The sequence below is a fragment of the Pseudoliparis swirei genome, chromosome 11 (assembly GCF_029220125.1).
Source record: "Pseudoliparis swirei isolate HS2019 ecotype Mariana Trench chromosome 11, NWPU_hadal_v1, whole genome shotgun sequence".
NCBI lineage: Eukaryota > Metazoa > Chordata > Actinopteri > Perciformes > Liparidae > Pseudoliparis > Pseudoliparis swirei.
Genome location: NC_079398.1, coordinates 19,577,587 through 19,591,305, shown reverse-complemented (window position 1 = coordinate 19,591,305; position 13,719 = coordinate 19,577,587). Strand labels below are relative to the sequence as shown.

General features: G+C 43.4%; 1 protein-coding gene across 2 annotated transcripts in view; it reads left to right on the top strand.

The window, feature by feature from the left end:
- Window positions 1–13,719, top strand: part of stag1a (STAG1 cohesin complex component a) — a 40,121-nt gene that overhangs the window by 18,854 nt on the left and 7,548 nt on the right. For both annotated transcript variants that reach the window (XM_056425675.1, XM_056425674.1), the window contains exons 2-15: window positions 8,263–8,422; window positions 8,762–8,882; window positions 9,067–9,222; window positions 9,315–9,411; window positions 9,500–9,576; window positions 10,717–10,921; window positions 11,029–11,180; window positions 11,295–11,368; window positions 11,593–11,716; window positions 12,301–12,399; window positions 12,535–12,614; window positions 12,878–12,985; window positions 13,174–13,288; window positions 13,550–13,667. In XM_056425675.1, coding sequence (XP_056281650.1) covers window positions 8,394–8,422; window positions 8,762–8,882; window positions 9,067–9,222; window positions 9,315–9,411; window positions 9,500–9,576; window positions 10,717–10,921; window positions 11,029–11,180; window positions 11,295–11,368; window positions 11,593–11,716; window positions 12,301–12,399; window positions 12,535–12,614; window positions 12,878–12,985; window positions 13,174–13,288; window positions 13,550–13,667 — 1,555 coding nt within the window. In that variant the 5' untranslated portion in view covers window positions 8,263–8,393. The remainder of the gene's footprint in view (window positions 1–8,262; window positions 8,423–8,761; window positions 8,883–9,066; window positions 9,223–9,314; window positions 9,412–9,499; window positions 9,577–10,716; window positions 10,922–11,028; window positions 11,181–11,294; window positions 11,369–11,592; window positions 11,717–12,300; window positions 12,400–12,534; window positions 12,615–12,877; window positions 12,986–13,173; window positions 13,289–13,549; window positions 13,668–13,719) is intronic.

The following is a 13,719-nucleotide window of genomic DNA, read 5'->3' as shown; positions in this document are numbered from 1 at the left end:
ATTTTATTTACATTCTCTTTTTTTTTAATACATTGCTCAAGTATCTGGAGCTTAAGATAGCCAGCGCCTTCCTGTTTGGGACTGGAGTTGAGTAAATGTCCCTCTTTTTTAAAGACTCTGCTGCCATGGAAATGCATAATTGTCCTGAAATGGGTCATCCGGGAAACCACGGATCATTATTTCTAAAATAACCATAAACTATCTTCGGTGCTTTTTGAAGCCGCCGGCGAGTTCATCCCGGGAGAAACCCTGACATTTGAGAGGACTCTCATTTCACCCAGCTGCTTTGAATCTTTTCTACTCATCTGAGCGATGATGACTTCCCTCCAGGACCGGATTTACGAATTACAGAATCAGGAACATTTATTTGCTACGTGTGGAGCAAGATTTTATTTTTTTTCTTCTTCTTTTTTTTCTCCACGTGTGCTGCTCAAGTTTCAAGTGTCTTAGCATTACATTACATCACATCACATTATATCACATTACGTCACATCACATTACATCACATTACATTACATCACATTACATCACATTACATCACATCACATTACATCACATAACATTACATCACATCACATTACATTACATCACATAACATTACATCACATTACATCACATCACATTACATTACATTACATTACATTACATTACATTACATTACATTACATTACATCACATCACATCACATCACATGTCATTTAGCCGATGCTTTTATCCAAAGTGACTTACAATAAGTTCATCAACCAAGAGGACAAACTCAGAACAACAAGAATCCAGAAAGTAACATTTCTTCAAGTCAAACTACAAAAATACCATAAGTAACACCATAAGTAAGTGTCATTTAGGTGCCACTGAAGTGCTAATCTGTTTTTTAATCCTGATATACTCGGAACAGATGCGGAACAGCAGAATTGAACGCCGCCGCGTATGAATCGGGCTTATTGTGCACCGGAGCTCCATCACCACGACGATGAAGACATCGACTCGTAAACAGTCGGTTCCCGGGTCTGAAAACCCTCCTCCGTGTGTGTGGCTTTGACGCGCCAGCGCGGTAAATCAAATCAATATTACTTGCCGGATTTTACAGGATGCATCAATCTCTGATGGGCTGAAGTCATTTCCATATAAATGGATTCATTTTCTTCTCCATTTCTTTCCAATTACATGTAGATTTTATTTAATTTTCTTCCGTGTGTTTTTCTACTTTGTTCTATCCTCCTCCCGTTTTACACATTTAGATATCCCTCTCATAGGTAGTAGCCCCGGTGGGGAGGTGTTACTTAATACCCAGCGCTCCTCACCAGCTTACAGGAACCACCACTGTCTCTCAGCCTGAAACATTGACTGTCGAGACGGAAATAGCACTCGGGTCTAATATTGACGACAGCACATGCAGAAGGACATGTTTAGTATCTGAGCAACGGGTCATAACGTCCTCTCCCGGCGTCATTAGTGGTGAATCCAGTCTTGAGTTCTTCCATCTCAAACGCTGCACAGTTGTAGTCCAGTGTTACATAACCGGCTCTAGGGAGGATGGCCAATTAGAGCAGTTCAGGTTATCGTCGTCAGAAGAATTGTCCAACAGCAGGGTGTGTGTGTGTGTGTGTGTGTGAGAAAAATAAAACATGCAGATATTTAGTGTCTTCAAGTTTGTGTGTAAAGGATATTTGCACAACCAGATATTTCCAGTAAAAGCGATCGTCACCTTTTTATATATATCTGTTAAAAATCATCAAATATTAAGACTACGTCAACAAAACCAATGTACTAATCATTAAAGCAAACAATGTAAACATTATCTTTAAATATAAAACATAGCAAGCATAATAAATATTACACATTAATACAAACTTAATTAAAAGTAAGCAGAGTTAACCTATTTGGTTTGGCCGATGTTTAGAACAAGGTTATTTAAAAATTCCTTTCTAGCTTTAAATAATTAAAAGGAAATATTGCATAACAGCAAAACTCTTGGTTTACGTTTACATGCACCAAATATTCAGTTAATTTGCGAAAAAAAAGACAGTTTTCTATATGGCTTGTGAACATGTGTCCACTAATGTGTACGAGCAGCCGGCATATTCCAATACACGTAAAAGGACCCCATTTTGCATCCTCATCCCCGAGGTGGGGGGGGGTCTTTCTCTTGGGCGTGCAGCTTTACAAACTGTCGTCTAGTTGCTTTGTGCCCAACGCTCGTAAACAGGGAAGAGACGTAAAATAAACAACAACCCGTCTTACGAATGCGCTCCAAAGAATTCTCCCAAAAAACGGCACCTCCCACTGGTCTTTGTCAGAACAAATTCGCCGTCCGCAGAAAAAAGAAACGACGATTTCCGAATATCCCAAAAGGAAAATGATGTTTCCGTGCGCCCCGTCAAAAATTCTGAATTTTCTCACTTTTGGAATAATAGTGGAATACGAACACATTTCCAATGTCAGAGACGTCCCCTCGAGCGCTGCGCTCCAGTTCTGCACGTGCACGTCGTCCTCATGTCGTGTTTGAAATATTGAAGTTTTTAATATATATATATATATATATATGAGGAGATGGAAAAGGTGTCGACTCTGCGAGAGGCACTTTGTCAAATCTGATTTGTGCCTTTTTCCCGTCGAGGTGTCGTGGTTATCTCGCCATAGAAACCTCCGGCGCCGGGTTTGTATTTAATACTTTTGAATTTCCCCTGTCGATCGCGACTCTCTCCAAACGTCATTCGGTCCACGCTCCATGATCGGCTCGGTGATGCAGCCCGACGACACATATTGGGCTCTGGGAATTGATTTGCTCGTTAGCAAATTGTGCAGTTGTTCTATATCGACCGAAGTCGGGCGTGTGGTTTAATTCACGGCGTAATGGTGACACGTCGGTAACGTCCTACTGGGAGTGACTTTGGAAGCTCACGAAATACTCATTTCGTGAAGCTCGTTCACGTAGCCGCCCAAACACCCCGGTTGAGTGTTGATTGGTGTCGAGGCCTCATTGACATGAATGAGATTGTTGTTACCTTCGCATTGAAAATGCGGAAGGTAATGTTTTGATCGCCGTGTATTTATTTATTTGTATGCGTGTTTCTCGCATAACTCAGAAAGTATTAAACCGAATCGCATGAAATTTGGTGGGATGATTGGTTATTATCCGGGGACCATTTGATTAGATTTTGGGATCGATCGGGTCAAAGGTCAAGGCCATGAAATGGTCAAAATCTTCTTTTTACCATAACGCGGTCAATTTCTATCCAATTGGCATGCAACTAATGCCAAAATGTTCATAATTCAATGCCCAATCTTGTGATATGTGAAGGTATGTGCTCTACCGAGTGCCGCCCATTCTAGTTGTTGTTTTTTACACAGAGCTTTTCTTTCTGCCGACACGTGGACTTTGGGAAAGTAACATCCCGTGATTGGAAAGAAAATCCAAGAAGTCAAGTTCATTTTGAGGACTCATTTGCAACACACACTCTTTGAGTCACAAAGTGATTTCACAGGAATGTGGGCCGATTACTCGTCTTTGATTGGCCGGATCTGGGTTTTGGCAGATGATTTACTGTTCTGCATGGCGACAATGAGAAGTAGACGGTTCATATACTTATAATTTCATGCTTTTGGTTTTCACTTTCAACCATTAATCTCCTCTCACTACGCTCATTCAGCTCTAGACGGGACGAACGTATGTGGTCATCAACAGAGTGAAAACTTATCCGAAAATGACTTTTACCCCCCCCCCCCCCCCTCTACTGTCTCCTCTCAGCCAATCAAATATGTCGTCACCGCCGGGCTTATGACCCACACCGGTTGCTATAGCAACGCCGGGCTGCCTCCCAGAGAACATGTCATGCATTTTAAGTGGTTCTCAGATGCTCGCTCGTTGTCTCCCCGCTTCTCTCTTAAGTAAAGAGACACACACACACACACACACACACACACACACAGGAGTGGCTGCAGGTACATGCTGAATATCTTATTACTTTCATTTCTTACAACTCCTGGGAGCAAAGTGCTACATCAAGCTTTTGTGTAAATAAAATTATAAACAACTCCGACTTAACTGCCATCCGTGTGTGTGTGTGGATTTGGTTTATTTTTAGAGAAGCTCACCTGCAACAACTGTCACAAACAAAACAACCTGCACACAAAAGTATTTGCTCCACACTGGGGAGTCGTCGTTTATAATCGCTATTAGCTCTTAATGTTCCCCATTAACTGAGCATTATTCTCTCTCTCTCTCCTTGTCTCTCTCTCTCTGTGTGTGTGTTATTATGAAGTGGCCACGCTAAGTTGTATTACTCTTACTGGGCTATAATTAATTTGTCTTATTGAAAATGATTAAGTTCAGTGGACGAAGTTTCTGGAAAACAAATTGTACAAAGATCAAGTTTTCACAAGACACACACACACACACTCAGAGACACGCTCACAGAGACACACACACAGACACACACACACACGTAGTCTGTCACACCACCTGGAATGACTATCGGGGCAGATGTTTTGAAAAGCTCGACGTGGAGCAGCTGCCCTCCAGCCGGCTCAGCAGGGACCGTCTGCTCTCCTGTTGCCCAAATGAAACGCCCCTGCTGGCTCGCTGTGTTTATTACACATTAGTTCATGTGTTTATTGACTAAGTTTATTCGTGTTACTTAATGAACAATATTAGCCCTGTCTTCTAGTGTATTTAATGTAAATTATTTAATGTAAATAATTCTTACTTCTCGTCATTCTTTAAAATATTGTGTATGTATATATTTATATATCAACAATTTATATATCAACATGCAACACGTGCTTCTTATCCAACACTTAAAAAACACTCTGCACTCTGTATATAACGGATCAATACCAGTGAATCGGAACACTTTGGTTATCTTTAAGTAAACTACACAATACACAGTTTCTGGCTTCTCGGATATGTATATTTTGCTTTATCTATATTCGTCTTCTGCAATAGTAGATGTAAATCATATTTTTTTTTTTTACGTCTAATCTGTACAAAAATGTACAGATCCCGCAGACCTCACTAGCATTTGCTAAAATAATGAATCATAATAATTGTTATTGCGTTACATATCTAACCACGTTTTGAGAAGAAACAAGTTATAAATTAAGTTTTTATTTTATGTTTTTTGGTCTAAATGGTGTAGTCTTGGGATTAGAGGCTGGATGTAGAGACGACGTCGGTCGGTACGAGATTAAACCGAGCGAACAGGAAAGGGAAATTCTAATGTTCAATGAGGTAACTGTTGTTGTTTTATTGGACTGGTTTATTTATTGGAGCCTTGGTCTTCGTTCACGCCGTTAGAATGAACGAAGGTGCAGAGGGAACACAGTCGGCAGCAACTATCACGTCCTCCAAAAAAAAGAGAAGAGGAACAGATCGAGAGACTCACTGCAAATTATTCATAGCCTCCTGTTGAGGCTGCTAGTGTGTGTGTGTGTGTGTGTGTGAGCCAGAGAGTCTGCCAATGTGTCGAAAAAATAACAGATTATTTAGTTTTTGTGGTCGATAACGTGTTGTGCGGACGTTTACACACACACACACACACACTCCTCTGAGAAACACGTGACACGAGAGTTGATTCATAAGAAGTCGGCTTCTGTCCCTTCGGAGCGAGCAGCTGAGATGTGCTGACGTGGATGAGCTGCACAGCTCCGGCTTTTCATTTGATTGCTTATCTTTAATGAGTTATAAAGTGGCGCTGATTACCGTGTTCGCCACTGTCATCTCACTGGGTCTGTAATCTATCCGTCTTGATTATTCCTCAGCTGTGGGGCGCTCCGTGACGATCTCATGCGATTACTTCATAATAATACTTAATTAAAACCCTGAGACGAGACTAAACGAGGTGATAACTCAACGCCAGTGTCTTTGATCGGAGTCCATTACCGCTGCGGTTTACAGTCATTCGCTTCCCACCCTGTCTTTAACGTCTTTTATTGTAATTTTTTTACATCAATTTGCTTTTGACAGGAATCTAAACAGAGTCTCTGGCGCCTCCATGTTGTTGTTTACCTGTAGCTGTCTTTTTGTTTGTTGTTTGTTTCTGTGTTGTACTTGTGCCCCTGGCCTTTAGTGGGTGTACAAAACAGCCAGGGGGGGTAGCTAGAATAATTTGTTAAAAATGATCGTACAGAAGAATAAATTAAAGCACTATTAAGCTAATAAAATGATTAACTCCTCAGGTCTGACATCTTTCATTCTGAGTCTCATAATCCATTTGTTTTCCCTTCAGAGTTCAGACTCTAGAAAGGAAAGAGGAGAGCGCTGCACGGCGTGTACTTCAGGGCCCGAGGTGCATTTTCCATTCCGTTTTATTCACCGGTTTACGATGTCGTTGATGAAATGTTGCCAGCGGCCTGCGGGTGACGAGGAGTTCATACTCCTCTTGCCTGTTTCTCTCCCATTATTATATTTTATTATAAGTGCTGTCCTTCCCCTCTGATCACATGAGTCCAGATCCCTTCTCATTGAACTGACTTACAGTGTGTGTGTGTGTGTGCACATGTTCCTCTTGGAGTCCAGATTTCAGCCTTTTGCCCTCACATTTTAATAAATACGTCCCTCCAGTGCTGTAGCAGAGTTCACGTGTGCAGAACGACGTCTTTAGTTGTTTGTTTTTTCAAAGCAGGTGGAAGTTATAATTACAGCCCCTGTCCATCCAGGTGATTTCAAACACTGTTCCACAGACGTCCAGGATTATTCCCTTCATCATTTATATGTGCAGCCCTGTCGGCAGGATCATGCCTCTACGTCCTTTTTGTAGGTTTAATGTCGGCGCAGCAGGAATATCAAGTGTCAAAATCCATTTAGAAGCTCATGCGTATGCAAGCGGGTCAAATCCCAGCCCATTAACACCCTGTGGGCTCTGCCTATTGAAGTTTGAGCTTGGATGTAGGGCAACTTCTGATTTTATTAAATATTATTTTAACCCACTAAACATCACATGATTACTGACTTGTAATGATTACTTTCTTGGCTAAAAATAGGACTCTGCGTGTCACGATTGAAGCCGTTTACTCACAGTCTGGCTGTCTGTGTGAGACAGGAGATGACTGTGAGTGTGTGTGTGTGTGTGTTTGTGTGCACACACACATGCTATCCCTCAGTACGAACACTGTGTTGAAGATCGTATTTAAATACACACTCTCTTAGCCTGCCCCCTACTGTTGCCCAGACCTACTTTCAAACACACACACACACTCTGGGGAGAATAACCCCTAAAAACGCTCCGCAGGTGAACAGAACTGGACCTGGCACCGAGCTGGGAGCTAAATGAGTGCAGGGGGATTTTTTTCCGACCCATTGTGCCCAGTTAAAACTCAATTAAGCAGTTTGTTGATAGACTTTGGCCAGAGGACTTTGTGGATCATACTGCCTCTTGTGGCCAAGTGCGGTATTGCTCCTCCTCTGCTCTTTGCCCCTACTAGAATATGAACAGGTCAATAACTAATAATAACAATAACTAATTTAGCTGCCAGTCTTCTGACTGAGAGTTTCCCCTCTGGCTGCAAGGCATGACGGGATTGTTTCATTGCTCAGTGTGCATCGTTTGTGGCACTTGGGAATTTTCCCAACTCTGGAAATAATTTCTTTAAATCATATTTATGAACAGCTTTTGTCTCAAAAAGTCTGTTTCATTGTTGTTGTTTTTACTAGAGGGCATTTGGCCTACCTGGCTGTCTGCCTTCTGTATAATTCAACTTTTAGTTAAAAAAATAATCTAATGTCCGACCCGAGTCTTTATTTAATAAACTAAGCCTACTTGTTTCATGTTCTATGGAACATTTCTATCGATTTTCAGCGGTGATTCTGAACAATGTTGAACAACACCCCTGTGTTTAAATCCTCACTACACGTCCCACAATATGTTGCTGTTGTAGTTCTCGACGTGTCCAGTTGGTGTCCTCCTCTCCCCATTTCCAGCTGCTCATCCTGACTGAGCTCGAGCCGTCGCTCTGCTTTCAGCGACATTTCCACATCTGTGACTCGTTGGACACTGAGCCTGCACACTCGATGTAAACTGTCCAGTTTAAACTCAAGTTTTAAAGCCACGTAGGACAGATATCTGTCCCAGTTTCAGTCAATAAATCATCATCCTAGATCCATCACTTCATTACCTCTTTGATATCTTCCTCTTCAAGATCTAAATATTGTGTTTCATGTCCACGTGCTTGACTATTGCACAACTTGTAGAGCACTCGTATGATTAAACGTTGTTTCTTGAAGCTTTAATAATAATATTCTCTCTTTTCTCTGTTCTTTTCCAGGAGCTGAAGAGAGTTAAGTGCCAGCAAGTTCAACGCCGTCCGTCCTGGCCTTTGGCCCCAAACACACACTCGTTCCTGAAGACGCACACAAACAGAGTCGCACACCTCGACCGCCAGCCGCACTTACCAGGATGATCACCTCGGAGCTTCCTGTCCTACAGTAAGAGAACAACGGAGAGAAGAAGAACAGAGTTGTGGAGGGTGTAGAAAAAGCTTTAAAAATACTTCCAAAGTTGTGCTCTTTGTACTTTTTGTACTGTAGATAGAAGTTTTTTTTGTCTGCTTGTAGCTGAAACTTTGTTTTAAACTTGCCAAAAACTCACATTTGTGTCTAAATATATGTGATGATCTTTGCACAACGCGTGAAAACACAAAACGAGTGTCTCAATGTTTTTACGTCGCCCCAAGAAATAAGCACGTTGGTGTTTCTTTGCACAGTTTGGTTGTATCCGTCAAAATCCTTTGACATGCATGAGGGTCTTCTGTGTTCTCCTCTCAGGGACTCTTCCAATGAGTCTGGGCCGACCGACGCCGTGGCGTTAAGCATGAGCATCGGGGAGATCGAAGATCCCGAGGTGAAAGGCAAGAAGAAGAGAGGGAGGCCTGGAAAACAAACCCCGGTATGAGTCCGTGTCAGCAGAGTGTGTGTTACAGGAAATGAGTGAGAAACGCCTGGTTAACAATCAGGCTTTATGCGTGACTGTCTTATGATTGTGTGTGTGTGTGTGTGTGTGTGTGTGAACACGAGCGTTTGAGTCCGTCGTCTTCCTCCCTGCGTCTCTGACTGTGTCTCCGTCCCCTCAGGCGGCGAATAAGAAGCCGAGGAAGACGCCGGCGGAGAAGGCCGTGGGCGTCGCGAGAGGGCGTGGGAAGGCCAACGGCGTGGCTCAGCATAACGGCGACGGCGGAGATCCCGTCACGCTGTTTGAGGTCGTCAAACTGGGCAAGAGTGCCATGCAGGTGCGTCCACGCATTCAAATTATAAGCCTCGTCATGTGCATTATTCAATCAAATACATTGAATTGTTTCTCTGTGTGTGTGTGTGTGTACAGTCTGTGGTGGACGAGTGGATCGAGTCGTACAAACAGGACAGAGACTTGGCGCTGCTGGATCTCATCAATTTTTTCATCCAGTGCTCGGGGTGCAAAGGTAAGACGAGGGAAACCTCCGCCGCACGGCGACGTAAACAATGGCGCCGTGAAACGGGTCGTTCTGAGTCCTCTCGCTCCGTCTCCAGGGACCGTGAGGATCGAGATGTTCAGGAACATGCAGAACGCAGAGATCATCCGCAAGATGACGGAAGAGTTTGACGAGGTATCCGCCGGGTCGTCGTCATTCATGTGAAGCTGTAAATGTTGGCAAGGATTTTTTTGTTTCTTTACTTCCAGCGAGGCGGTTATGCTGCCCGTCTAAAGAAGCCGTGTGCGGTTATAACGTGAATAATCTACATGCGGGTTAAATGGATTTGATACTTTATCTCGTATCTCTGCAGGGTTGGAAAACCTGGCAAAGTCCTGGAATTTTAAAATGGTTATTTCCAGCTCTGGAAAAGTCATTGGGGAAAAAAATGTAATCCCTAAAAGCTTTGGGAAAGTCATGGAAATTTATTAAATTCATATATTAATTTACGCGGCATATTTACTGTAAGAGTTGGAATTCTCATTGTTAGTTTGAATATGACATTTTCTCACTTTTTCATATCTACACCCGAGATTTCACCAAATGTTTGGTCATGGAAATTTGGTTTAAAGTCCTGGAAGTCCATTGGTCAACATGTGTGTGAACCCGACTCTATCTACAGACCTTTTTTATGTTTCGTCACCGTCGGTAAGTACAAAGGTATTTTGTCGGCGGGTGCACGAAGAAAGATGAAAATCCTTCTGAACCTTTCGCATTAGTCTTTTTAGCAGAGATTGAAGAAGTAATGTGTTCTTAACGTCAACCAGAAAGCCATAAGCACCCAGAGTGAAGTCCTCCAACACTTTGAGCAGCACAAATAAAAAGCCATTCTTCATTTATCACCAATACTTCAAGTGCTTAACCCTCTTGTTACCTTCACATTTACTAACATATTTTACCCTCGGGGTCAATTTGACCCCACCAATTAAAACCTCCAGAAAATTATTAGAATTAATATTGTTTCCCAAGTTTAAGTGTGAGGTACTTTATGTTTGTTTGTTGACTTCCTTAATAGCCCTTTAAATATATAAAAAAGTTGATATTTCTTATATGTTTGACAGCCTGGGGTCAAATTGACCCCAAAGAACACCGACGTTAAACATTGAATGGGGTCAAATTGACCCGAAAGGTAACAGGAGGGTTAAATATGTTTTTACCCTGAAATCATTGTTTTTCACATTTTTTGAGTGGGTCACTAATACCAACACATTACTCCAGCGATATATTTTGCCGAAAGTCCTCCCGCCTGAATCGCTTCCGTCTCCCCGCCCACAGGACAGCGGGGACTACCCCCTCACCATGCCGGGGCCCCTGTGGAAGAAGTTCCGCTACAACTTCTGCGAGTTCATCAGCGTCCTGATCCGCCAGTGTCAGTACAGCATCATCTACGACGAGTACATGATGGACACGGTGATCTCCCTCCTCACCGGGCTGTCGGACTCCCAGGTGCGAGCCTTCAGACACACCTCCACGCTGGCAGGTAAGGGCTCCGGGGGGTGCCCGAGCGGTCCCGTAGCGGTCCGGCGATGTTCCGCACGCGCCGTAATTGGCCGAGCCTCCCTAACGAGCGCCGTTGTCTCCGCCCAGCGATGAAGCTGATGACGGCGCTGGTGAACGTGGCGCTGAACCTGAGCATCCACCAGGATAACACGCAGCGGCAGTACGAAGCCGAGAGGAACAAGATCCCCGGCAAGCGCGCCAACGACAAGCTGGAGCTGCTGCTGCAGAAGAGGAAGGAGGTCGGCTAGAGGATCGCAATCTGAGGCTGTTCGTTCTCCTGCCGCACAGAGCGGATTCTTATAAGGTATCGACACGTTTGTGAAAATGTCCGCGCTGTGTTTTTGTCTTTGCAGCTTCAAGAAAACCAAGATGAAATCGAGAATATGATGAACTCCATCTTCAAGGGAATCTTCGTGCATCGCTACAGGTACACGTTGCACACGTCGATGGATTATTCATATTTCTTTAAAACATTTTGGAAGATCAATCAATCAAAGTTTGTTTATACGCCACATTTAAGACAACATGATCATAAAAACCCTGATCCGACATGTCAGATAATAAGGTGCAACGATAAAATAGGGAATAAGATACGATGGCGTCATTATTATTTAATTGGTTGATTTTTAAAACAAGTCTTTTGTTTCCTAGGGACGCCATTGCTGAGATCCGAGCCATCTGCATCGAGGAGATCGGCGTGTGGATGAAGATGTACAGCGACGCTTTTCTCAATGACAGCTACCTGAAATATGTCGGATGGACGCTACACGATCGGGTGAGGGCAGCCGCCTCACCGGCTTGTTGTTGTTGTTGTTTTTCTCACATTTCTTCAACACTTGTTTGAGCGTCTCTTCATGTTTCGGTGTTCCGCTGCTAGATTGATTCAACAGGTCTGATGATGTTTACACAAACCTTTGGCCAGGATAAGAAATTTACATATTTTTTAGGGAGCCATTTTTCCCCTCAATTAAATTTTTTTTTTTTTTTTACATTTAAAAATATATTGGGGCACTTTTTGAAACTTGAGAAACAACATAAATTTAAAAAATTGTTTTACAGTATATGAGCTATTGTCATCAAATGGCAATAATAAGACTATTAGGCAGTACTCTAATAGATTCTGGACCAGGTTGTATAGGCTACGATGTTTTTGACAAGTTCATTAAATTATCATAATTATTAGAGGAAATTATGGGGGCATTTATTTGCCCCTCTGCTCGTGATATCAGGGGCAACATTATATTTCTTAAGAGCAGTTTTGACCTCGTGTATTTCCGACGCTGCCTTTGGCCCATCAGGATCTATTGTTAACGCCCTCTCTCTCTCTCTCTCTCTCTCTCCCCCCCCCCCCCCCCCTAGCAAGGAGAGGTGCGCCTCAAGTGCCTGAAGGCTCTGCAGAACTTGTACACAAACCGAGAGCTGTTCCCCAAGTTGGAGCTGTTCACGAACCGCTTCAAGGTAACACCGGCGAGGATGAAACGTGACATTATGAAGCTCACCAGTAGGAGTTAGTAAATCCTCAGATTTTATCACCCCCGTTTCACCTTTTTCTGCTTATTTATTCCCACCGTTGAATTCCATCCGTTGTGACAGGACCGCGTTGTGTCGATGACGCTGGATAAGGAGTACGACGTGGCTGTGGAGGCCATCCGGCTGGTCACGCTCATTCTGCAGTGAGTGACTTCACTGCTTTGTGTTTTCTTTTGCACAATATCCAATTAATTCATAAATGTCAAGTCATTAAAAACACAGAGGAACATCACACTTTGGACCACAAATATTCCTTTGCACACTCAGCCCGTACAGTTTCATGCAACTCTTTTTTTTCTTCTCAATTGAACAAAGTCGCAAAAAATTAACTGAGGAGACACTGATGCTCATTTATTTTAATCTAATTGTGTTGAGTGGAACTGCTCATCATTGTTCTCCACTGCAGGGGCAGTGAAGACGCCTTATCCAATGAGGACTGTGAGAACGTGTACCACCTGGTCTACTCCGCCCACCGACCGGTGGCCGTTGCCGCCGGAGAGTTCCTGCACAGGAAGTAAGCTTCAAATTCACCTTCCATCACTTCTGACTGGAAATGGTGTCGACCTTCTTACTGTCAACTGGATCTTATTCACTCTTTCTCGCTTCTGTCTTACCACCATTTCTACATTTTCTAACTCAATCTCCTTTCCTCTCTCTCTCTCTCTCTCTCTCTCTCTCTCTCTCTCTCTCTCTCTCTCTCAGACTTTTCAGCCGTCATGACCCACTGGCAGAAGAGGCGCTGGCGAAGCGCCGAGGGCGGAGCAGCCCCAACGGGAATCTCATCCGCATGCTGGTCCTCTTCTTTCTGGAGAGCGAGGTAACACATTGTTTACACAGGTCAAAGTACACAAACTGAGTATGCACAAAGGTATTTTATATATAAAGCTGAAATCTTTGCAGTTCAAAGAAATATATTTGTGGGCATTTGAGATCCTATGTGTGTGTTGGGATAACCCACAAATGTACGTGATTGCAGACGCTGTCTACTAATGAGAAGAAAAGATAATCATCTTCATGAATTAAAGATGCTCAGTGATAAAAGAGTTCACAGAGTGTGTGTGTGTGTGTGTGTGTGTAGCTCCATGAGCATGCGGCCTACCTGGTGGACTCGTTGTGGGAAAGCTCTCAGGAGCTGCTGAAGGACTGGGAGTGTATGACGGAACTTCTGACGGAGGAGGCCGTGCAGGGCGAGGAGGGTAAGACACGCACACTGACCGCGATGAGCCAATGAGACGGCTCGAGGTTACA